At 42.3% G+C, this 26952-nt stretch overlaps 1 protein-coding gene across 2 annotated transcripts; it reads left to right on the top strand.

Moving 5' to 3' along the window:
• The first annotated feature begins 1253 nt into the window (after positions 1 to 1253).
• LOC148023127 (pyruvate dehydrogenase (acetyl-transferring) kinase, mitochondrial-like) lies at positions 1254 to 26742 on the top strand. Of its 2 annotated transcripts, XM_087696125.1 has the most exons (7): positions 1254 to 1487; positions 1591 to 2428; positions 3552 to 3810; positions 3945 to 4125; positions 4300 to 4447; positions 22195 to 22402; positions 26146 to 26742. In XM_087696125.1, exons 2-7 carry the CDS (start codon positions 2180 to 2182, stop codon positions 26202 to 26204), a joined length of 1104 nt encoding a protein of 367 aa, XP_087552251.1. In that variant the 5' UTR covers positions 1254 to 1487; positions 1591 to 2179; the 3' UTR covers positions 26205 to 26742. The 2 variants fall into 2 exon arrangements, with proteins under 2 accessions (XP_087552251.1, XP_087552250.1); XM_087696124.1 differs by having other exon boundaries at positions 1254 to 2428.
• Positions 26743 to 26952: the final 210 nt, after the last annotated feature.

Genomic DNA, 26952 nt, shown 5'->3' on the forward strand with positions numbered 1-26952 from the left:
CATGTTAATGTTTGTGAACACCATGTATAATATGTACAAGTACGTACTTGTGCGACCTTTGGAATGGGATATGGTGATAGATAGTATACAAACATTAATTTATAGATCAGTATACAAACACGAATTTACAAGAAAAATTGAGATGTAAAATGGATTGTAAAAGTCTCAAAAAGACTTGCAAAATTTTCAAAATATGTTTAAAACCTTGAGCTTTATAAAAATTTTCATTATGAAAATGACAAATATGTGTAGCTTAATTAAAAAATCCCTCATAAATTTTGAGTAAAAAATTTGTGTATTCGATATCGAAAACCTTTTTGTGGACAATTATGAATAGTTACGTAGTAAAATAGAGGACATATCTCCACCAAGTAGAAATTTCCAACTAGGTTGTGAACTTTCTGGCGCATCCATTGGTTTGCACGCTCTAGGGTTCACAATTGGATTGTGAACCCCAAATAAAGGTTTGCTCCCAAGCTCTCACATGTGAAACTAAGAAAACTTCGCAGTCATTTTCTTACTGGTCTCCATTGTCTTAGCACAACTTTTCAAGCTGGGAAAAGTTTATCTTAATTGATCGAAAATGGCATACACACACACACAAGTCTCTCTGGGCTCCCAACTAGAGCCCGAAGTGGTTGGGAGCCATTTCCCTAGTGAGAGCAGGATAGTGTTCGCTAAAAACTACGGTTTAATGTGAATTGCAAAATTAAAAAGAAAAACCTAAGAAAAGTTTGAAACTATTAAGTTATATATATTTATCAATTTGTATAACTAGAGAATTCTAAACGTGTGGAAGGAGTTTTGAATCAAAAAATATATAATTAAAATCCTTAGCAAATTGGAACTTTGTGTTATCATCAAAAGTATTATTTATACACACAAAAAGTATCAAAGTATTAAACGTAATCACGTGACACGTCACAGTGACCTACTTTGCGTTTGCGAGACAAGGAAAAGAAATAAATACTAATTTCCATTCGATCGAAGGATTCATGTCGTTCGAGGTTTTTTGTTTTTCGACAAGAAATATACTAATTTGTTAATTGAGGTGTTTTTGACTGTGGGGCCCACAGCCGGCTCCCCTAGAATGCTGGCAGTGGCTTGCCTTTTGCCACGTGGCAGATTCCCAATTCCCGAAGCTCAAAAAATAATTTAGAAAGAATCAATAAATATAGCTCTCTTATTTTTTGCAATTTTATCCATTCGCTGATTCCTGCTTTTCCTGGCTGACCCGCGCCCTCCCCCCCCCCTGTCGACGTCTTCTCTCTCTCTCTCTCGAGCGTTTCTGTGTGTCTTGCGCGAGAGTGGCGCTCGCTGCGAGTTCTTCCTTCGGTCGAAAACACAAGATTCTGTGAGAGTATCAGCCTAATTTCATGTATGTTTTATGCGTACAGGGAATGTCTTCCGGCTGTGACGGGAGCTAAGAGCAAAACAGTCTTGGAAGTCAGGTGTTACTTACTTGCACGGCAACCATGAATCAAAAGGTTGCCAGTCACACTTGAAGAAAGCCTGAATCTGGCTGCAATCAAGCATCGAATGTGACGCTATAAGCTTGAAATGAACCTGAATTTCTTCTGACCGTGGCAGGAGCTAAGGGCACAGGTGTTACTTGCTGCACAGAAACCATGAATAAAAGGGATGCCAGTCGCAGTTGAAGGACGCCTGAATCTGGCCTTTGTGTACAGAGAAACCACTGTCGACTGTGACAGAAGCTAAGGACTTGGAAGCACAGGTGTTAATTACTGCACAGCAATCATGAATCAAAAGGATGCCAATCACACTTGAAGGAAGCCTGAATCTGGCTGCAATCTGGTAGCAAAGGTGGTGCTAATAGCTTGGAAGGAACCTGATACTGTATGCACAAGATACTGGTCCTGCGGAGGAGTATGGGGTACACATACATGATGGGTGTGTTACATGATACGTCACAGTAGTCAGTAAGGCATGTATAACCTTTAGCAGGGTCTCTCTGAAGAATTCTGCCTTCAACGCAGAAGTGCATGCATCCCTAGGCCTTGCAGTCGAGATCTAGATGCTAAATCCCCACAGCAGTTAGTAGGGCTTGCATAACCTGGAGCACGGTGTCTCTGAAGAATTCTGCCTCCATTGCAGAAGTGCATGCATCCATAGAGCTCACAGTCAAGATCCTGAATGCCAGCACCTCAAACTTCTTCCCATGGCTGTCCGGAGGCTGGCGGATACCCTCTCCAGACACTTGGTTCAAGACATCCACAGGTGTAGCTTGAAGAAACAGACTGGAGTCAGCCTTAAATATATGATGGATTTTGGCACCTTCCCTACAAAGAAGAATCTGCTGCTCTCTGCACAGTTCCTACACAAGGAATTACCTGTTCGTCTTGCACATAGAGTGATTGAGCTGGAGAACTTGCCCTACGGGCTTTCATTGAAGCCGCCTGTTCTCAAGGTAAGGCGACATTGTTCTTTGCTTGACAAGCAGCCTTATTAGAGTAATGAATGAAATTTCCAATATGTCCCTGATGGTTCATTTTTTGCATTCAAATCAGATACATCCTCTTGCACATGCATGGTGTTTATTTGCTATGCTTGAAGAGAAGAGTGTAACTCTGGGAAACTTGTTGAAAGCCTTGAAGTCTGTAAGAAATGGCTTGGAAGATGGCACTTGAATAAGTTTCAGGCATGTATGCACACATATATGGTTGTAAAATATGAACTAAGTGCATGCAAGTCTGACAGTAAGAAATGACTTGGAAGATGGCACTAACATAAGTTTAAGGCATGTGCACACACACATATATAATTATAAGATATGAGCTAAGTACATGCACAGCAACTGAAGGCCTTGGTGTAGCAAATCCAAAAAAGTGCCTTTGCTGCAACAGATTGGTCTTACAGTTGACAACAAGGCACATTCCTATCTGCAGTCAAGAAATCCCCCAAATTGGCCTTTGTCTCAAGGGTCACAGGTCAGAAGTGGTTGGGCTGATTTTGTGGTCGGGGTTCAACTAGGCACTGCATTTGCCTGGCAAGTGCAGTGAGCTGATAACAAACTCATGTATTGTTTTGGTACTGCAACTTTTTTTCTAGAGGAAGAAATGTAACTTTATTACTTATGCAAATAATGAGGGTCAGGTTTCTATGTAGTATGTATGTAACTAGCCATCATAGGAACTTTTCATATTAACCCTGAAGTCATAGACTCAATAGCCGTGTCTTTGTCACTGTGGGACAGCTTTTCATGGTATCCAAATGAATCCACATGGTATCCAAATGAATCCACAATTGGTTCCTTTTGGTCAAAAGTATCTATGATGAAAGTACCATTATAATTTCAATATCCTTTCTAAATAAGGCAATGACAAGGAACGACTAACTTCTTGTGAGAAAGGAGTGCCGAGCATTGTGACAGAGACATTAGAAACACCTAAAGGAAAAACATAGCTTCAAATATTTTTTTCATACCACACATTATTGTAATGCTTATCCATGCAGAGGTTTACTTCTGTATGATTATGTGTGGAGTTCTTGAATTTTAAGTATTTTCTGAACTTCCACATTTGTGCTTCTAGGTGCGTGACTGGTATGTAGATTCTTTCCGAGATCTCCGGACGTTTCCAGACATTGTTAGTGATGGTGATGAGCTTAATTTCACTGACTTGATACATCGGATAAAAATGCGTCATAATGATGTCATGCCCACAATGGCAATGGGAATTCAGCAGCTCAAAGAAGATTTGGGTCGCACTGTGGGTCTTAATGAGCTCCCTGAGATCCATCAGTTCCTTGATCGGTTTTACATGTCGAGGATAGGCATACGGATGCTGATAGGTATGTGCTTAAATGCCACATTTGATGTTTACATTGCCAACAGTTTGGTTAGCTGCAGGGATTTTCTGTAATTATGGTGACAGAAATGCTTATGATATTGAAAGAATTAGAGTTGAGACTTTACCGTTATCCAGGGCAACATGTTGCATTACATCGACCAGATCCACCTCCAGGTTTTATAGGCCTTATTTGCACTCGTGTTTCCCCAGTCGAAGTTGCTCAGAATGCCATAGATGATGCTCGATCGGCTTGTATGCGCACATATGGAAGTGCACCAGAGGTTCATGTTTATGGGGACCCAAATTTTGTATTCGCGTAAGTTGCTCTAGGTAGCAAAGTATTGCAGGTTTTATAAGAATGCTCCTTATAGAACTAAATCAGATCATTCTTCTATATGTCTGTCCTAAGGGACATTACTAACCAATCTACAAAATGTATACCTGAAAGCCAGTTGGTTCTCTTACAATAGAACCTTCTTGTAATGTGCAGATATGTGCCAACACATCTACATCAAATGGTGTTTGAATTAGTGAAAAATTCACTCCGTGCAGTTGAGGAACGTTTCATGGATACAGATCAGGATTCACCTCCTATCAGGGTTGTAGTTGCTGATGGTGATGAGGATGTCACGATTAAGGTGATAACTCACAATATTTGTGGTCAGGATTAAAATTTTGATTTGAACAAATATTTAGAGGGTTTGAGTGCAGTACATTTTGTCTAAGCATGTATGTTTAACTCCTCATGTCATGGGATAAGTCTAATTTCTTTCTTTCATCTTTATGAACTTAAGTTTTTGTCATAACCCTTGTTTCATTTATGTGTATCCCTAGTTTATGCATGTATGCCTTTGTGCATGTGTAATATGGACATGCACATGGTGCACTTATAACACACACCTTCACACCCACACACACATACATATGCACGTGCACACTTTTTTTATTGGTAAAATACCAATTTTATGCATCAATGTTCAATGCAAGTGGCCAACATGATAGACTAGTGCAGCCAACAAGGATCAGGAACACTCCTAAAAAATATCTAATGAAGGTTGATCTGATGCTTCTGTAGCTAGACTCTTAGAGAGATTGATGTGCAAAGATCTTTTAAAGTACATGTAGCCATCCACAATGATATGCTTAAATGTCACCAAGTTGTAGAGTTTCCAAATAGTCCATAAAGCTCAAAAGCGAACCCAAAAGAAAAAGATAGCATAGGATTATAATCTGGATGGGAAGGCACAAGGATTATCACACTAGCTGCTTGGAGACATTACAAAACCATTGTGTGTCACACACACACACACACACACACACACACAGGTTTGTACTCATGGCTACACCTTCCCATGAAAGGTCTATATAGGCAATTCCCCTTAGTTGGGTTCTTGCAATAACTAGCAATTCATGAGTTCAGAGAGACAGAGAGAGAGAGAGAGAGAGAGAGAGAGAGAGAGAGAGAGAGAGAGAGAGAGAGAGAGAGAGAGAGAGAGAGAGAGAGAGAGAGAGAGAGAGAGGGAGGGAGGGAGGGAGGGAGGGAGGGAGGGAGGGAGGGAGAATGGCGACGACCCGTCGCCCTGTGCTGTTGAAGACTGACGACCCGTCGCCCTGCCATCGCATCGCCCTGTGCTGCCTCTGACGACTGTCTGGCCGTCGCCTGCCCCGTCGCCTGATTCTGACGCCTCGTCGCCTGTCTCGTCGCCTGCCTCTGACGACTGCCTGTCCCGTCGCCTGCCTCTGACGACTGCCTGCCCCGTCACCTGCACCGTCGTTTGCCTCTGAAGCCCCGTGGGCTCTGCGCTTGTGGTTCGCCTGTGCTTCACCTGCGCTTTGCCCTTTTGCCCTGTGCGTTAGGGTTTCTGCTGACGCTTGGCCCTTGCCCTGTGCCCCCGACTGTCCCCCTCTGCCATCGACTGCCCGCCCTGTGTTCCATCCTCTTGCCCCTGCACTGTTAGGATTGTGCCCTGCCGCACGCCCTCTTGGGACAGGTCACGACTGAGGCGGACAGGGTCGCGTCTCCCGCTCTTCACCGCGCGTTAGTCCTCCTTCGAGATCCAATCATTATACAATATGGCTGGTCTGGATCTGGATTTTATAGACCAAACGGTGGCAGCGCTTGGTCCGGATTCTGATACTGAGGAACCTGAGGATATGGTTCCGTGCACCGAAGAGATGCCCCCTGGTCCTGACATCCAGCTTGCAGGTAAACGTACCAAGCATACTTCGGAAGAGACAATGGATCATCAGGATCGTTTCTATGCTCAGGTTGCTTCGGATTCTGTGGACTCTCAGGATGTTGACTGGGAGCATTTGCTGGAATTTGCCAACACTCTGCTTGGCGATTATGTTTAACATAATTAGGAAGTCTTTTCTGACTCTGCACCTGACGATGTTCTGGAAGCCACTGTGGACCCGAAAACTGTCCTGCGCTCCTTTTCGGTGTTTTATGATCGTGCTGTGATACTCTTCTTCACTGGTAGAATCCCACTGCTTTCCCGTATTCGCCAGTGGCTGCACAGTCTGCTACAAGGGGAATGTGTTGAAGAGATTCTTGTTGGGCCCTGAGGTTTTTTTGAGGTGCTGTTGAAATCTGAGATGCACCGTGCTGCTCTTCTGTCTAAACTGCCTTTGTTTTTTGATCGCCGGTTGGTCCATGTTGTACCATGGCGCCATTTTCAGCGTCTGCCGCAACGTGAATGCCCTGTGTGGGTTGAAGTGGAAAATTGTCCGGCTGTCTATTGGCCACTGTTGAAGGACGCTATGGCCGCTGTGGGCACTGTTCTGGTCCCTCCAAGGGCTGTGAATCGCAACCGGTTGTGTATATTATGGGACACTGCAAGGAAAAGGCCTGCTTGGTTACGTCTCAATTGCTCTGGCATGCATCCGTTACACTTTTGTTTGAAATGGGGCAATTTTGCAGGACATTGCTTTTCCTGTGGACAATTGGGGCATTTTATGGCCGAATGCCTGGAGCAGCAACACACTTCAGATGCTGGCCATGTTGCGCTGCCCATGGAAGATATGGTGTGTGATGCTCCGTCGCTGGATGCTATCCACCCACCTAAAGTTCTGGACAAAGGTGAACAATAGGTTTCGGGTCTGGATTCCCGTGCCACTGACTGGGTTGAAGTACGCGCAAAAAAAGGCAACAGGGTTGTTGCTGGCATGGAGAATACTGTGCCTACTACCTCACAAGATTCCATGCGTACCTATATGCGCAGGAAAGAAATGTTGTCTTCAGAGCGCTCTGTTCCTGCTATGGTTTCCTCTGCCCCTCGTCCTCAGCCCACCAGGAGAATGTTTTCGGATCGTCCAAAGGGTCCACCTGCTAAGCTGGCTTTTGATACCAGAGGCAACGTCATTACCCCGTGGGATCGTCATTATCCCCGTTCCATCCCCAAGCCAGTAGATATGCTGTCTACCTCCAAATCTGGTCCTCAGAACTCTTTTGCTGTGTTGGCGGATTTCTTGGATGAGGGAGTCCTGGACATTCTCGTAGAAAAAGTCAAATCGAGGCAAACTGTGCCTCATACCTGATTTTGTTTTGAATACACATGAAAATAGCCATGTGGAATGTGCGAGGAATTTGTTCTCGCCACAAGCAACATGCCATGTGGACTGTATTGTATGAGAATCAGTGGGATGTCTTGTGTGCTGTTGAGCACAAGAGTCACGGAGAAGCCGGAAAAGTTGTGGATTGCCATGGCTTCCATTTGTTCTATGCAGGGACACAGACCATGCATTATTCGGGTGTGCTCATGATTGTACATGACAAATATCAGCCTGTTCTTATTAAAAATGATGTACATGGCCACTTTCTGGTGATTGAAATTTTATTCGAAGGGGAGATCTTATGGTTACTTGGCCTCTATGCTCCGAATGATCCTTTATATCGCCGGGAGCTTTGGCAGACTTTGCAGGCCTCCTTGTCACTTGGCAGACGGGGCTTCTTGATGGGGGATTTCAATATGTGTGTTGATTCTTCCCAGTCCACATCGGAGCATTCGGTAATGGACGCGCCGGAAAGTCGTATGTGGCATGAGTTGGCTCTTGTTGTTCTTAAGCAAGTTCTCTGGTCCTGGCTATACGCGTCTTCTACAGGGTTTACTTTCCATTCTGCCCAGTATGCAACAACATGGTCGCGGCGGCTGGACCGCATATACATCATGCAGAATGATGATTTTCTTCCTGAGATGCTCGAAATGAAAGTGTTGCAGCAATATGCCTCGTCGGACCATTTCCCTCTGCAGCTTGAGCTGCTTGCACAACCCATTGCACCTTTCAAGCAATTCCTGGAGAGACTCCCTTTGCGTTTCAACTCGTCTTACTTGAAGCATGCAATCTTTTAGGGCTATATGCAGCAATTGATTGATAAATTCTTATTGGACTTCTCCTCTCAAGGCACTGCTTCATTTGAAAGATTGCTCTCTAATGTGCAGCGGGTTGCTCGGCAGTATGGGATTCATCATGCCCTCTTTGTCGGCGGTGTCGACAAGCCGCGGAGGACCTACTGGCTTTGGTTCGTTCTCTGCTGGTGGACACTCCGGATGATGCATTTCTGCTAGCACTGGCAATGCGGGTGGCTGATCTTATTAAAGAGTTTTAGTTGAAATCGTATCAGCAGGCCAAATTGCAACATTTGACGGAGACTTTGCAAGATAGTGCGTGTTAGACTCATAAGTTCTTTCGAGCTCTCCATGCCTCTCCTGCTCGAGAGAATATGACCAGACTCGAGGATGCAGAAGGCCACCTAATCCTTGATCCGTAGACTATTGTGCATATGTGTAGGGATTATTTCCGCGACCTTCTTGGTTCCACTTCTCCACCTTCAGCCCAAGCTACTCAGGCCCGTTCGGTTTTTTATGACCTGGTCCGCAATCAGGTTCCGCAGGACATGCAAGCTACTATGGAGTCAGATATTTGTGAGGCAGAGGTTATGGACGTTTTGTTACACTTGCTCAAGGATAAAAGTCCGGGTTGGGATGGTCTCACCAATGAGTTCTTTGAGGCTTTTGCTACCCAACTGGCGAAACCATTGAAGGCTCTGTTTTAGCAGGTGTGGGAAACGGGGATCATGCCTTCCTCATGGAAAGGACTTATTAAACTGCTTCCAAAGGTTCCTTCGCCGTCTACGTTGAAACATTAACGCCCAATTTCTTTGATGGGTTCTATGTATAAAATCTTTTCCAAAGTAATGGCGAATCGGCTCCATAAGCATCTCCCTGCCATTGTGCACCCTCTCTAGTATGGATTCATTAAGGGCCGAAACATTCTGCACAATGTATTAAATGCGCAATTGGCGATTGATTATGCAAGGCATTCTAATAAGGAGGTCGTACTGATTCAATTGGACCTGGAAAAGGCTTTTGACTATCTGGATTGGTCTTTCGTTTGCTGAACTTATGTCTGCTATGGGCTTTGGTGCTCGGATGTCTCGTCTAATCTACACCATCAGTGCTGCGGTATCTTCGCGAGTCATGCTGAATGGAGGCATTACTGAGCCATTTGTCCTTGCCCGCTCTGTCAGACAGGGGTGCCCTTTGAGCCCTCTCTTCTTTGCCCTTGCGACTCATCCAGTTCTTTCGATGTTATTTCATATGGCAGCTTCTACTCAGTTGGCTGGATTGTCACTTCCTTTTGGACAGCACTTCATTAGTCAATCCTTGGCTGATGACAGCTTTATGATTTTGCGTGCGGACAAGGATAACCTTCGAAAAGCATTGGATGTTTGGGCTCTCTTTGGTCAGGTGTCCGGCCTTCGCATCAATGCGTTCAAATCAGCCATTCTCAGCTGCACGGAGTCGGATTTGCAGTCCTTGGACTGGCAGGGTATGGTTGTTCCTCGTGGCTCCATTGTCAGGCATCTTGGGTACCCTTTGGGTGTTGATGTTCCCCCAAAGCGGCTTTTGTAGTGGATTTCTCAGAAAATGGCGGCTAAGTTTCTGTATTGGAAGTCTCAGGCCTGGCCCTTCCATGTTCGCCTCAAAGTAACCCAGACAATTATGTTGCCAATGCATATTTCTTGCCATTACTGCCCTGGACTACTACGACTCTAAATGCTCTTACTCAGTCTATTCGTTTCATGCTATGGAAGAAGGATTCCTTGCATGTAGGTATTTCCTGGATTTCTTGGTCGCATGCGTGCACCCCCAAACGCATGGGTGGAGGGGCTATTTTACATGCCCAAACTCACATGTTGGCACTCCGTTCGTCTCTTTTCCGCGCCATGTGCCCGGATCATCATCCGTGGGTCGTTATAGCCCGTTATTTCCTTGAGGATCATGGGCTTTTGCATGGCAATACCCAAATCCGGAGTTCTTGGTGGCATGTTCTTAATGCTGATTCGTGGTTCTCCAGTTCTTCTTTATTGTTGCTTACTCATTTGGTATGTTCCTGGAAACTGGTCCTCCAGAAGGCTCAGTGGCATCCAGTGGAGGATCGCTTAGCTACTAATTCTTTTCAATTGGAATTGTTGGCAATCTCGCGGTTACTTTCATGGGAAGGTAAACACGAGCTTAGACTACAATTCAACCGGATGGCACGTTTGGGCTTATCTTCAGTCGCGGATGCCACCCTTGCCAGTCGCAATGTGCTAATATCGTTTCGTACAGCTAGGAGGCTTTTCAGGATCCCTCGTGGATATAGGCATTTATGGGAACAGCTTTTGATGGTGCTCCAGAGCAGATAACCCTTTCTTGCCCTTGCTTCGGATCATCCCTGGCAGGATTGGGACTTCGAAGGCCGGCTGAATTTAAGCAAAGCTTCTGCTAACCAGGTGTATCATCTTCTGATTAAAGATCATCAATGACTGGTTACTAAAGCGAATACTCTATGGGGATTGCGTAAATCCCGGTCATGGTGGAGGGCAACTGTGATGGAGGGCTGGTTGAATAAGACACCCTTCAAATATAAGGTCTTTCTTTGGAGAGTGATGATTGGTGGTCTTCCGCTTGCTTCAGCTCTTTCCAAGCGACGAATCTCCAATGGCAATTGTTTCTTTTGCACCACTACTGTGGAATCTGCCCGGCACCGATTTATTTCTTGCCCCATCGCTAAGAAAGTTTGGTTATTCTTGTCAGCCGTTTGGCGAGCGGTGGTTGGTTTCATACTACGCCCCTTTGATTGGGTTTTTGGGCAGCCCAAATACCCCACTCCAGCACAGCCACATATGAAGCTCATGTATCACTTTCTTCGATATTGGGACTGTTGGCATAACTGGACCATTCGGAATGCTTTTCTTTTTGATTCCCCCTATAATGTTCAGCGGCATATTGCTAGGCTTAAGGGCCTCTTGTATTGGCAGCTAGATCTTCTCCAGCATTCTGACATGCTCTCTAGGGAGGACTTACGTCCCTGGCATATGGCAATTTCCTCCGCGTCTTTGCCATGACTTTGTAACTCGTAGTACTGGAACCTCTTCACATGATGGCTTAGTGTCATCATGTATCTTGTAATCAAGTAATCTTGTATTTTTTTCGTAATTAATACAATTACCTTTTACGGAGAGAGAGAGAGAGAGAGAGAGAGAGAGAGAGAGAGAGAGAGAGAGAGGTCCACGCACCTCGGCTGGCTTCCCGCAATCAGAATAGGTCATGTATGCTTTGGAATACAGGGAAACCCCGCCCGACGAAGATTCGCTTTGAGGTTCCAGGGTTACAAACATTGGTGTATGAGCTGAAATGGGGTACTTTTGCAGGACACTGTTTCCGATGTGGCTAGTTAGGCCATTTCATTTCGGAATGCAACAAAAATATGGAGGTAGGGCAATGCCCCATGGACCCAGATATGGAAATGCAAGACCATCTCCCTCAGGAGATGTTTCAAAATCCCATGGCTTATCATGAGCAGCTTTCCCAACAAGGCCGGGATGATGGCCAGAAGGTCGTTTCCCATGGTGGTGGGGAGCGTGCTTTGCATCTGGATGGGCGGAATTTGCCTCTTTAGGAGGATTTCTGGGTTACTCTGGTTCGTCATAATGCAAGACAAGATTCTCGCCCGATTCCTGCCCATCTTCCGCCGCCCCCTATTGTGCAAACCTTTCAACGTAGAGGAAAGGGATTTTATATGAAACCCTAATCTTCGCGTACTTCGGCAGTAGAAGATAAAAGGCCTTCTGATTTTGCCTTGCGATTCGATTCACGTGTGTAATCGCCCCGAACAACGTAGTATGCTTAACAATTATGATATTCGCTTGTTTCCGAGATTTAATATAAAAGAGAATGAACACTTAAAGCTGAAAATGAAAATTACTCACAAAATTACAGCCATGAAAATGTAAAAGTAATGGAGACAAGATTGAGGGTTGAAGATGGGCAACCCCCCCCGAAGGAATGTATTTCTGCTCAACCCAAGTCCCTTAGGGAAGAGCTCAGTTACAATCAACCTGAGAGTGAGGAGAAGTAATTCTCACTCTCACAAGATCATGCAAAGATGTACAAACACACATGCATTATCTATTATGCAATGATAAGAACCGATTTCTTTACAGTATGAGAGAAGAAAGAGGGGAAATCAGCCTTTCTCCATTGTTGAACAGTAGTACATGGATAGGGCTTGCTTCTTGTTGCTAAAATGGAAGAAAGAGCTTGAGAAGGAGGTGCTGTAATGAATTTACAGGCTTGCTATCCTGTAAAACAACAGTGATAGAAGAGGGAATATGGAGGAATTTGATAATAGAGAAGTGGGGGATGATGATGGGGATGGATGGGGCTAGTTTCTGGCTATCTGTGGGTGCTGTACATGAGTTTACAGCAAAGAAAAATGATGCTGAATGAAGAAAAACGAGCTCTTATTTATAGGAGAGGGAAGAGCTAATACAAAAGGGGAAAGTGGAGTAGCACAAGACAAGTGTCCAGCCACATGTCATGAGATGTGACAAGTGGTGGGACACTTGGAAACTTGTGTGACAAGTGTCTTGACACTTGTCTCTTCTCTGTGGCCTTCCTTTTTGGGCTGAATACTGTCAAGAATAGAAACAACCAAATTTAGTAAGCACAGTCAGAGTACAGAACTTACTATTTTTAGAATGACATCCTTATTTTTTAGGACTAGCATTTTTAGGTTAATTCGAGGCTCCTAAAATTTAGGGACCCCCCCAATATGGGTGTCATATGAAAGCTTTTTCCGTGTACATCGCAAAAACGGTATCAGAATCTTCATGTGACTTTCCTATGCAAAGAAATGTGCATTTCAAGCTTTCAGCCCACACATGCACATTATACAAGCATTTCATGATCATGCCATCTTGTTGATTGTAACTGTCTGTTCTAGTGGATCTAGCCCACACTTCAAGGCATCAATCCTTTCTGTGTGGGAGTCTAACCCTGATATGCGTGAGTTCTAGTCACAGGCGCCCAATCGGGCCATATAGGTGGAAATGTGAACTATCTTTTCTCTAACCCACCGCGTGGGTCCACCATAACCTGTGACCACTCATCAGTGGCCAGCTCCAATGCACTTTTCTTTATATCTAATTAGTGCAAAGGAAATAAATTTAATAAATCATTATATAGACAAATTAATGAAAAAGGATACAAATTCTGTTTCTATAGAGTTGTGACAGCCCTCTGGCTTTTATTCAGCTGTCCTCAGCTGAAAAGCTTCTTGATATGGCTGAAGAATGTTTGGGTAATCCTTCATGAATTTTTCATCTACCCACTGTGCATCTGTTGTGGGTAGATTTTTGAATTTTAGTAAGAATTTTCGTGTCACAAGGCCACTTCTCGTGGTTTGATCCTTGTGAAACAAAATCTGTTCAGGTTCCAAGAGTTGCTCTGTTTCTTCAACTTCTGGGGGATCTTCAGTAATGGGTTCCTTTGGTTCTGGTCCTATGTAAGGTTTTAGCAAACTTACATGAAAAGCATTGTGTATTTTCCAATGAGCAGGAAGCTCAAGTCGATAAGAAACTTCATTTATTTTCTCAATCACTTTGAAGGGTCCAAAGTATCTACTGGAGAGCTTTGGAAAAGATGAATTTTGAACGGAACCTTGTTTGAGCCTACTTTTATCAAACTTTAGCAAGATATATTGACCTTTTTCAAAAGCCAAAGGTCTTCTTCGTTTATCTGCTTGCTTCTTTTGTCGCTCTTGGGCAACTTTGATAGTGGCTCGAACTTGATCCATTGCTGTTTTTAAATCTGAAGCAAACTCATCAGCAGCAAAAATCTTATCTTTAGTGCGAATAATTGGAGGAATCACTTTACCCTGTACTATTTCATTTGGAGCTTTCCCTGTGGATGAGTGCACTGTATTGTTGTAAGCAAACTCTAATAATGGAAGATATTTCTCCCATTGTGACTTATGTTCACTAACATAAGCTTTCAACATATCCAAAAGAGTGAGATTCATCACCTCTGTTTGGCCGTTAGTTTGAGGATGAAAAGCTGAGGAGAACTTTAAAGTGGTTCCCAAATTCTCAAATAAAGCACACCAAAAGTTACTTGTGAATTTGGAGTCTCTATCTTAAATGATCTCAGAAGGCATACCATGTAATCTGAAGATATGTTGAATGAAAAGTCTTGCAGCTTGTGCGGATTTCAATGTTTTATGACATGGAATAAAATGTGATTGTTTGCTGAATCTATCAATTATGACCCAAATCATATCATGACCTTGAGGTGTTCTTGGAATACCTGAGATGAAATCCATTGTGATAGATTCCCATGGATCTTTGGGCACTGGAAGAGGTTGCAACAATCCTGGAATCTTCTGTCTATCATACTTGGATTTTTGGCATACCAGACAAGCCTTAATGAAGTTATGTGTATCTCTTCGTAATGTTGGCCAATAAAAATAGCGCTCAGTTGCACTTAGAGTAGCTGCCCTCCCTCTATGCCCTGCATAAGGGGGTTCATGACTTTCTTTAAGCACCTTTGTCGAACAGGAAGAGTGACACAAAGGCGATTGTTCATGAGAAGGTAACCGTCTTTGATGGAATAATCTGGATGAGAACCTCCTTGCTGTAAATTTGACCAAATTGCTGCAAAATCAGTATCTTCATCATAAGTATTCTTCATCATTTGAAAATCTTCATGATGAGCCACTGTAATAGTTGCAATGCGAGGCACTCTAGAAAGTGCATCAACAACTACATTTTGTTTCCCTGGAGTGTACATAATTTGAAAATGAAACATAGACAAGAAATTTTCCCATCTTGGATGTTTCTCCTGCAAATGCTTTTGAGTCTTGAAATACTTCAAGCTTTGATGATCGGTTTTAATAAGGAATTCATTGCCTAAAAGATAATGTTTCCATATCTTTAAAGCATGAACCACTGCTAAGAGCTCCTTTTCATAAATATCATACCTTTTCTCCACATAATTTAGACGGCGGCTTTCAAAGGCTACGGCATGGCCTTCTTGATTTAGCACTGCACCAATACAATCACCGCAAGCATCTGCTTCCACCACAAATGGTTTTACCAGATCTGGAATGATAAGAACATGTCCAGAAGTAAGAGCTGTTTTCAGCCTTGTGAAGGTTGCCTTCTCTTTTTCCTTCCATTGGAAAGAGATCTTCTTCTTTGTAAGGTCATGAAGTGGAGAAGCCATATGTGCAAAATGCTTGATGAAGCGGCGGTAATAAGAGCATAAGCCAAGAAACGATCGCATCTCATGTACATCATGAAGATGAGGCCATTCTTGGATTATCCTGATCTTTTCAGGATCCATCTGAATCCCTTCAGAAGAGATGACATGCCCAATGTAATTTATTTTATGCATGAAAAATTCACTCTTTTTACCATTTACCAAGAGTTGATTTTGTTGAAGTAATTGTAGAACATTTTCCAAGTGTTGATGATGCTTCTCTTCATTCTTGCTAAAGACAAGAATATCATCAAAGAAAGTACCGACATATTGTCGATGCTCTCTAAAGATGCGCTCCATCATTCGATTAAAGGTGGCTGGTGCATTGGTTAATCTGAAAGGAACCACCAAGAATTCATAAAGACCGTATGAAGTGCGGAAAGCAGTTTTGTGTATATCTTGTGGTATTACCCTAATTTGATGATAACCACTCTTTAGATCAATGCGGCTGAAAACCTTTGAGCCTCCTAGACGATCCAAAATGTCGTCAATTCTGGGAAGGACCAACGGATTCAAGCCTTGAGCGCTTGCGCGCTTCGAATCGAGCATTGGAGTAGGGTTCTCCCTGAACTGGTGCTTGAGGTAGATAGGTAGGAAACAAGGGAGTTTGAAGAGGTGTTGGATCTCCTTAGCAAGTAGGTTTTTGATTTGTTGTTGAATATTAGAGTAGGACCATCCATCTCCATCTCTGGTTTTGATTTTTGTTGCATTAGGTTAAGGTTAGGATAGGAAAAAAGAAGGAAAACAGTAGGGTTTTCTGTTGCTGTATAACAGGCTGAAACAGGGAAATAGGGGCAGAGATTCAGATTCCTGGTTGAAAGAGTATGAGGGATTGACTTATGAGGTCCAGGAGACTGGGATGGGGCAATAAGAGGCCCAGGGAATCAGGAAATACCACATTTGACTTCACAGTGATTTTGTTGAGGGCTCGATAATCAATGTACATCCTGAATGTGCCATCTTTCTTTTGAACAAGAAGAACCGGTGAACAAAATGGTGAGCTACTTGGCCTAATTAGCCCACGGTTGAGTAGGTTTTTGACTTGCTTTTTGATTTCTTCTTGTTGAGGACGGCTCACACGGTATGGTGCTATATTAGGAGGAGAACTGCCCGGGATAATATCAATATGATGGTCTTCTGGCCTTTCTGGGGGAAGCTGATAAGGAAGATCTTCTGAAAAACAATCTTCATACTTTTCCAAGAGCTGAAGTCGCTCTTGGTTTTCAGCATTCATATTATCTTTTACATCAGTGACATAAAGCAAACAACATTGAACACAATCCTTAATTGCTCTAGAGACTTGCATATGGCTTACCATAGGTATGGTGCCTCCAGAAACTCCAGCTTGGATCTCGTACTTCTTGCCTTTGTTGGTGAGTTCTACCTTCTTTTTCTGAGAGAAGATGGTTGAATCTACTCTATGATTCCAGGGCATGCCAAGAATCACATCACAACCATCAAGGTCTCCGATACAGAAGGTATCTTCGTCACTGTAGCCTTGAATTTGAAACTTGAGCTTGCCAATGTAGGGTGTCACAGTCTTCACTGTGTCACCTTCATCAGCATTTAAAGCTTGGCGAACTTCTGCCGGAGTATCCATCTCTTCATTCTTTAATCTAAGTTCTTTAGCTAATTGCAAGGAAATGATATTTTCATTCGCCCCAAGATCTATCAAGAATAGTTCTTGCTTACCTTGCAACTGTCCCCAAGCTTTTAATAATTTGCGCGTCTTTGGAGTGTGAGTTGTGTTTGCAACTACATCACTGATAGCATTGATTTTCACTGGCAACTTAGGCTTGTTGTCAGAAACCTTGCTTTGTCCCTTGTTTCGACATTGCTTCGCTATGTGGCCTGTTTGTCCACATTTAAAGCGCTTCCCTTCTTTCATGAAGCGTTGCTTTTCTTCTTCGGAAAGTTGCTTTGCTTGTGGGTATAGATTGGAGCGAAATTGAGGAGCATTAGGAGGTGCATAGGGCTTCATCTTCTTTTGATTTGATGGCTGCTTTTGCCGCTGTTTTTGTCCTTCATTTGGGGCCGAATACTCCTCATCATCAGCTACTCTCTTCTTATCATTCTTTTGGAATGATTTGTTGCCATTGTGCTTCATTTCCCATGTCTCAGCATGGTCAATGAGTTCCCTAAGACTAGAACAATGATAATGATTAATAGCAGTACGAAGTTTAAAATGCAAACCTCCTTGAAACTTTCTAAGCTTTTCCAAACTGCTGATCTTCTTGAAATGTTGGACCTTCAAAAGTAGCTTCCAAAATCTCTTGGTATAGTCACCAAGTGACTCATTTTTCCTTTGCCAAAGCCGATCCCATTCCATTTTTACATCTCTTTTGAAATGAACAGGAAGAAATTGGCTTTGTATCATGCGAACAAAGGACCGCCATGATTTTGGGGCAGCATGATCATATTCCAAACCCGTCCACCAAGTATGTGCTAAGTCGGTTAAATATAAAACTGCAAACTTAATCTTTTCTTTTTCTTTATACTTGTTACGACCATACAAAATTTGAAATTAACGAATAAACTTCAGAAGAAGATCAGGATTTCGGGAACCATCATACATACTGAACTTTATCTTCTTTTCAAGTTGAGATAGTGACTTAGTCTTCTTCTTCTTCTTATGCCTTCGTCCATGCCCGAATCTTGAGGTTGAAGATGATGAAGTGCTTGATGGGGATGAAGATGGAGACGAGGGTGAAGAATGTCGATGCCTTTGACGATGATGAGGTCTTCCACGAGAAGGGTGTGACTCTTCGTCACTAGAAGAGGGTCCATGAGAGTAGGCGCCAGATGCCTTTGAAAAAGAGGATGAGCTTCGACGCGATCTCTTTCTTTGTCTTGAAGTAGAATGGGACGGCCTCTTAGAAGTAGTTGGACTTCTTGATCGGCTCCTTTCATTGGTATGGCTTTGTCTCCTTGAAGCAGATGGGCTTCTTTCCTTGAATTCTTTGGGATTCTCAACTTTTTCTAGTTTGAGAAGTTGGTTACGAATTTGTTGATTCTCCTCTCTAAGACTTTGAATGGCTTGAAGGATAGCACTCGACTGATCCATTGAGACTCTTAAGAAAAAAAATATGCTCAAGCACTCAATGCAAGGGCTGAAAACAAACAAACTTATAATTGTAAGCACTACCAGTGTTGGGGTGAGGACCGAGCCAAAGCTCTGATACCACTGTAATCGCTCCGAACAACGTAGTATGCTTAACAATTATGATATTCGCTTGTTTCCGAGATTTAATATAAAAGAGAATGAACACTTAAAGCTGAAAATGAAAATTACTCACAAAATTACAGCTATGAAAATGTAAAAGTAATGGAGACAAGATTGAGGGTTGAAGATGGGCAACCCCCCCCGAAGGAATGTATTTCTGCTCAACCCAAGTCCCTTAGGGAAGAGCTCAGTTACAATCAACCTGAGAGTGAGGAGAAGTAATTCTCACTCTCACAAGATCATGCAAAGATGTACAAACACACATGCATTATCTATTATGCAATGATAAGAACTGATTTCTTTACAGTATGAGAGAAGAAAGAGGGGAAATCAGCCTTTCTCCATTGTTGAACAGTAGTACATGGATAGGGCTTGCTTCTTGTTGCTAAAATGGAAGAAAGAGCTTGAGAAGGAGGTGCTGTAATGAATTTACAGGCTTGCTATCCTGTAAAACAACAGTGATAGAAGAGGGAATATGGAGGAATTTGATAATAGAGAAGTGGGGGATGATGATGGGGATGGATGGGGCTAGTTTCTGGCTATCTGTGGGTGCTGTACATGAGTTTACAGCAAAGAAAAATGATGCTGAATGAAGAAAAACGAGCTCTTATTTATAGGAGAGGGAAGAGCTAATACAAAAGGGGAAAGTGGAGTAGCACAAGACAAGTGTCCAGCCACATGTCATGAGATGTGACAAGTGGTGGGACACTTGGAAACTTGTGTGACAAGTGTCTTGACACTTGTCTCTTCTCTGTGGCCTTTCTTTTTGGGCTGAATACTGTCAAGAATAGAAACAACCAAATTTAGTAAGCACAGTCAGAGTACAGAACTTACTATTTTTAGAATGACATCCTTATTTTTTAGGACTAGCATTTTTAGGTTAATTCGAGGCTCCTAAAATTTAGGGACCCCCCCAATATGGGTGTCATATGAAAGCTTTTTCCGTGTACATCGCAAAAACGGTATCAGAATCTTCATGTGACTTTCCTATGCAAAGAAATGTGCATTTCAAGCTTTCAGCCCACACATGCACATTATACAAGCATTTCATGATCATGCCATCTTGTTGATTGTAACTGTCTGTTCTAGTGGATCTAGCCCACACTTCAAGGCATCAATCCTTTCTGTGTGGGAGTCTAACCCTGATATGCGTGAGTTCTAGTCACAGGCGCCCAATCGGGCCATATAGGTGGAAATGTGAACTATCTTTTCTCTAACCCACCGCGTGGGTCCACCATAACCTGTGACCACTCGTCAGTGGCCAGCTCCAATGCACTTTTCTTTATATCTAATTAGTGCAAAGGAAATAAATTTAATAAATCATTATATAGACAAATTAATGAAAAAGGATACAAATTCTGTTTCTGTAGAGTTGTGACAACATGAGAGGCTTGTGCCTCCTCAAGATGGTTTCCGCTCCCAGCACCGACACTTTCCTTCCCGTGCTTCCATTGTCGGTTTGTAGAAGGCAGATCTTGTTGATGTTATTCGAGGTGAAATGGAGAGATTCCAAGCTGCCAAAGCTATTGATGTAAAACGAAAAGGAAAAGTGGCAGTCCAGTAGTTCTTTTCAATTGTGATTCATCATGAAAATTGCTGTGTGGAATGTGAAAGGCATTTCTTCAGGCAGAAAACAATATCGGTTGTGGAAAGTGGTGCTAGTTGAAAAATGGGATGTTTTCTGTGCTGTGGAGCATAAACAACATGCTTTGGCTGGATCTTCGTATGTATATAAGGATTATGCAGTTTTCTTTAGTGGTCGTCCTCTGCACGGATCGGGAGTTATGTTGGCTGTCAAATCCTCCCTACAACCATCGTTGGTCTCTCAAGACCCACGTGGCTGATTTTTGATTCTTGATATAATTTTTGAGGGTGAGGTTTTGTGGATGGTAGGCGTGTATGCTCCTTCTAATGTAAGGGAATATCGTCAACTTTGGGAAGACCTACATAGCCTTGCCATGGCTCGTCCAGGCTTTGTTATGGGGGACTTTAATGCATGTGTTTCTGTAGAGAGCAGTCGACCTCTCTGCATTCGGCTATGGATGGTCCTGAGCGACAGGCTTGGGACGCTCTTGCAGTGGCATCTTTGAAACAGGACATGTGGTCTTGGATGTGTCCATCACAAGCTGGATACACTTATCATTCTTGTGAGCCTCCAAACACTTGGGCCCGACTGGATAGGATATACATCTGTCAAAGTGACTCTTTTCTTCCTGCAATCATCGATATGCGCGTGGAAAAACAAGTTTTGTCAGATCATCACCCTTTGGTCTTGGAAATGAGACATAGACCTGTTCATGCATTTAAGGCTCTCCTTGCCTGCCTCCCTCTTCGGTTTAATCAATCTTTTTTGCAGCACAATCAGTTTTTGGAAGGTGTTCAGCAACTGATAGCCTCTTTTAGCTCCAGGGTCCTCTCTACAGGGATGGAAGCATGGGTGGTTTTTAGGGATAATGTGCGAGTGTTATCCCGACCCACACATGTTCATGAGAGCCTCCTCAAGGGATGTCCTAATCTCTTGTTGATTTGAAGCATTTGCTCTTGTCCAAATAGAGAACGGTCTCGATCACTCTTCCTATCAGTTTAACTGGCATTTGAGATTACAAAACATACCTACAATCATTGAAGTGATACTCCATGATTGAGAGAGTGATGATTTAATGCATTGGGATCTTTGAAAGGGCAATTCTCAACATTTATCCCATTGAGGTTAACTCTTTAAAGATCCTCAATATTCTCTAGCCTTGGAAAGCACAACATGCATAATAACAAGGGATGGCTATTTTCTTGCTTCCTGCTCCTGTACCATTCCAATCCCATCCCCATGTTAGAGCCCCCTCTCATGTTAACAAGGGATGACAATTGCTTGCCCCCATTTCCGTCCCCATCCCTAAAAACCAATGTTACTGTGACAACATGCAAAAGGGTAGTGGCATCTGTAGAAGTCTTTGGCTTTGTCAAAAAATAATTCAAGTTCAAGGTTTAAAAGCAATTTTCCACACCCAGTTGAGGACCTTACATGCTTGGACTCCTACTTGGAGCGTACTACTGCTAGTAGATAGTAAATGCTGTCCATCAGCCCATGTGCCTCCCCTGGCTGCTTCAATTTTTCTCCATCAGTTCTCCTGACAGCTGGGAGTTGTTTACAGAGTTCACATTGGGCTCTTTGGCAGACAACAACCCTCATGCATTTGCAGCATATGCTGCAGCTTAGTTCTCAGTTGTGAAGCTCTTGTGAGGCTTTGACACAAATGCCATTGGGGGACTATTGCCCATATGTGGAACTGTGTAGGTGGTTATTATTTTGCTACTGTCTTGTCAAGTCTGCTCACTTCTGGGTATGTGATAGAAAATGTCGCTGCTTGTTTACATAATTACAGCCTTCATTACATCTAGACAATTTGCATTTACTTCTTTTGAATATGGTAGGGGCAGTATGATAACTGTTCTGGTGTGCATTACTTTTTTGCCCATCCAAGTCATTTTATCGAAATTTTCCATAGATATATATAATTGTATTGTGACAGTATATATTGTGGAAGAATATAATCTCATAAGTCTTTTTTGTTTGCAGATTTCAGATGAAGGTGGTGGTATACCTAGAAGTGGAATCTCGAAGATTTGGACCTATCTTTACAGTACTGCAAAGAGTCCTATTGCGGATGGCAGGGTTCAAGAAATGCCACCAATTATGGCCGGATATGGTTATGGTCTTCCAATCAGTAGACTTTATGCAAGATATTTTGGAGGAGAGTTACAGGTCATGTCCATGGAAGGTTATGGTAAGGACAATACTTGTTTCAAATGTCTCTTCAAGGACTTTCTTGCTTATCTGTGGTAATATAGATCTTGATCTTGTCATCTTTGATAAACCCGTAATTTATTTTGTGTGTCTAATCTTGTCACTCTAGATCATGGTTGGAAAATTTTACCATGTGATGGGTGGATTTGGAAAGTTCAAGGTGCTTCTTTTGGAGGTTTATCATGACTGACAGTTCAAGTTGTTAGAGTTGCATTTCAAGTAATATTATTACTCGTTTGAACAATATGTGCTTGAAAGTCTGTTTACCATGTGTGGCGACTTTTGAACATGAAAATATGTTCTTGAAGGTTTACCATGACTGACAGTTCAAGTTGTTAGAGCTGCATTTCAAGTCTTATTATTACTCATTTGAAGATGAAAATATGTGCTTGAATTTACTATGTGTGGCGACTTTTTTGGTGTCCTCAAGTTATTGGTTGACTTTTTTTCCATAACGTGGCCTTTTCACTGGTTGCTAGAGATCCTTTTGTCCTTGTGATATCTTTTTTTGGATTCTACAAAATACACGAAGGTCTTTTCAGTTTGTTCATCACAGCTTTGTTGCGATTATGCTTACTGCTATACATTTACTCTGAAGGCTAAGCCTACAGAAGACCAGCAGATGTCCTTTTCCTGTAGGTAAGAAAATGAGCAGCTGATTTGTTTACACTGGTCTTTACTCAGGCTAAAAGTTAAAATCTGCTCTGGTACCACTGTTGGGCTTGGTTCCAGCAGTGGCTTAGTCTGAACCATGGAAAAAGGGAGAAATACAGGAAGGAGAGGCAGGGCCAACTTGGGGGGAAGGAAGAAGGAGTGTGTGTGTGTGTGGGGGGGGAGGGAAGGGAGAGAGAGAGAAGAAGGAAGAGATATATTTAATGTCTACCAGTGGCCACATTGGCTTATAAGACATTAGTATACAACAAGTCCATGTCTCAAGTATCATGTAGAAATTAAAAAGAAAGCAATCCTGGCCAAATGTTTCCTACATGCACATATGTGTACACATACACATATGCATGGAGGGAGGCAAGGACAAAAAAGGATGCATGAACATCTACTAGAGTGCAGAACGGTTTATGAGACAAAAGTGTTGACGCATGCAAAATAACTTACAGAAAAACTAAATGTCTTGAGTAGAAAATAATAGCATGAACTGAAGGAAAAAATGACAAACTACAGCAAGTGGCCAAAATGTGAGAATGGCCAAATACAATTGCTAGAGAAATTAAATTGCTATAGGTGTGGAAGTGGAAAAATCTGCAGCAGAGGCATTTGGGCATCATCCCATGATGACTCATATGGGTTGGTCCAATGTAGGTGTAAAAATTACACAACACAATGTACAGAATCTGACTAGGAAATTTGAGCAGGGAATAGAGTACACAACAAATAAAAGGAGCATATAGAATTCTTTAATTCCAAACAAATTGATACAAAGATGGCTTCGTCCACTCGCGCGCTTCCATTGTGAAGCTTAGATGGCAATCTAAATAGATGGTAGGTGATAGGTGAAGAGCTCAATGCTAGTTGGAAGAACTTTGTTTGGGTGAAAGATAGATGGATGTGTTGGTGGGGTTTTCCTTTTATAGTCCATGAAGGTGGTTAGGTCGGCCTGTCCAACCTATCATAAAGGAAATATTTCCTTTATTGTTGGGCTAGGGTGTTGTCCTTGGACCCTTGTCAGGGGGGCCGTTGGTCCCTCAAGATTCCCAACAACTAGAGGCCGCTTTCATGGTCCCCAAACCCCAAAATAGGGTTTCGTGATAACCTTCACACCCTGCAACTCCAAGTTGCTACCAGCTTAACTACTCTTATCTAATCTAAAGGCTAGACCTACAAAGGTCACCTTTTTGCCATGCAGTCACATAGACCTTATTTGACATACAAGTGGGGGCCCAACCAATATCCAGGCTTACACATGGCTTCTCCTCATAATGAGGGCCTTATAACTTAGATTACCATGGATCACTAGTGGCACCTTATGAGGGTAGGGCATTGAGCATATCTAATACCTTCCGTTAATGTCCACTTGCAAGTGGAAATACATTGTTGAGTCTCTAAGGATGAACTCAAAGCAAACCCTTCAAAAGATTTTTGGTGAAGATATTTGCTCCATTCTTTTCCATTGGACAATAGATAGGCTTTATTATCCCATCCTCAGTTAAATCCTGCATAAAGTGATACTTGATCTCAATATGTCTGGTGCGTGCATGAAACACTAGATTTTTGGCAATGGCAATATAATTCTATTTGGCACATCTTAGCACTATTGGATTTTCATCATACACTCCTATATGCCATAGGATCCTCCTTAACCATATTGCTTCACATGCAACAAAACAATTTGTAGTGCTATTTGACATAGGATCCTCAACCATCCTACTTCACTTGCCACAACAAACAAGCTTTCTTATACTATGCTTTGATAGAAGACAATTCCATTTTTGGTTGTTTCTTACTAATCCAAGAGATGAATTTTGAACCCAAAGAAAAACAATAACTAGAAATTGACTTCGTGGAATCATTGTCTTCTCACAGCTCCCCACGAGAAGTTCTAGAACTGTATGTGATACCATAGTCAAGAGTTCCAAATCCCAACTTTCCAATGACTTTGATGAGGTTTATTTGAGAACTTCTCAAAACCCTAGCAACAAATTTGATATCTGGCGTGGTGTTGCATAAATAAAGGAGACTATTGACCAGTCTCCCATACCTCCCAATGTTTGCATGTCCTAATGTATCCTCAATGGATAATGTCGCATTGGCCTCCATAGGTGTAGCAATCGCGTGCACTTGGTCATACCAAAGCTTTTAGGATCTCCCATGTATACTTCTTTAGAGAGAGAACTATTTTTTCTAGCTTTTGCCATACTCCAATCAATAGTGTAGCAAGCCGAAGTTTGTCATTTTAAACTAAGAACTCAAAGCCTTTCTAGTTTGATGGGCCATATCTTCATTATCACATGTAATAAGAAGGTTGTTGTAACCAGCCTTCCTTTCGTGGATGGGTGGCAAATCCTTGATTACAACTTAATTACAGCAACAAACAATTAATGCAAATCTGAAAATACAAATTTATCTACTGATCTTGGACAATGCATACCCGATCGACCCCAAAATTGGCGCCCTTGTTGTGGTCGTACACTTTGTGTGTCTTCAGTGCAAAGCCTAGCAATTTCCTTCACATGGTATCAGAGCCAGTGCTCTCTAGTTCCTATGATGTCTTATTAGGCTTGAGTGTTGAATACTTTATAATCCTCAAGAGTTCTTCGAATTACATTGACCTAACACTCCTGGGGATCAGGTGCAGAAGCAGGCACTTAGTTAAAACTTATTGCATGATGTAAGAGCAGCATGGGGATTGCATCTTATTATGATCATATCCTATGGAGATGTCTTCTTGCATGTTGTCCTATAGAAGTAGCACCTCTCAAGTATGTGTTACAAACTTCACTGATCTAGAGTATCTCAAGAGTATGTTTTACCAACTTCACTCTTTTACAAAATTTACCCTTTTACTTTACTAACCTCAGCATGTTCTCATGACAGCATTCCTGATTTGCATCCTATTCATGCCCTTGATTGGGCTGTGCATTTTAGGAAAAGCATCTGTTTTATACCCTTTTCTTTAATGTGGACTATTAAGACAATAATCTGACAAGATTTGTTGCTTCCATATATTTTCCCATTTCTATTGCTTATTTTGTTCAGTGGTAAATGCAGGTACAGATGCTTATCTACACCTCAACAGGCTAGGCAATGTTCAAGAACCACTTCCATAAGGCAGTTGATAAGGCTCTTCACGTGTAACAACACTTTGCTCTCATGTCAAATTTAAGAAGAAAAATGACCATTACTGAGGAGCCTGGGACCGCTGTACAAATTTTTGATATTCTGAAAGGCTTGCTGTAGTATTCTTGAAAAGTTATTGATTTCATTAAGAAATGTCCAACCATTGTATTAGAATTTGCACTTGCAAGCAAATACAAGTCTCAGTTTTGCTTACAAGTAGTTCTTTGGCAGTATGCCAAGAGTGTCTACCAATTAAACTCAATCTGATCATAAGAGCTGCAAGAGATGGGATCATATTTTGTGTTTTGCAAGGGCATACGATCCAGAGAACAGAAAAGCTGGGTAAAGCATAAAAGCCTTACCTGTGGCATTAAGCTCTTCATCAATAGCTTACAATAGTGGGAGCAGTTTTCATGTTGTTGTTACACAAGCCTTTGGGATCATTGAGCTGGATGTGGGGGACAAGCAAAACACAAGAACTTTATACATCAGGTTTCAAATTAGCTGTCTCCCCCCCCTCTCTCTCTCTCTCTCTCTCTCTCTCTCTCTCAAAACAAAGAAGGTTCAAGTAATGCATCTTGGGATTGTTCCTACCACATCAAAACTACTTTTTGAAAAAATGGGTCTGTCTATGACATCTCCACAAAATTAAAAAAAGAGAGAAGATAGATGTGTAAGCAAGAGGAGACTTTCCACTAGCCAATTTATCATCTTCATGGGGGTAGAATGGCAAGTGGG

This window comes from Lygodium microphyllum, chromosome 16, assembly GCF_053477565.2.
Source record: "Lygodium microphyllum isolate KBCC chromosome 16, Lygodium_microphyllum_v1.1.10, whole genome shotgun sequence".
NCBI lineage: Eukaryota > Viridiplantae > Streptophyta > Polypodiopsida > Schizaeales > Lygodiaceae > Lygodium > Lygodium microphyllum.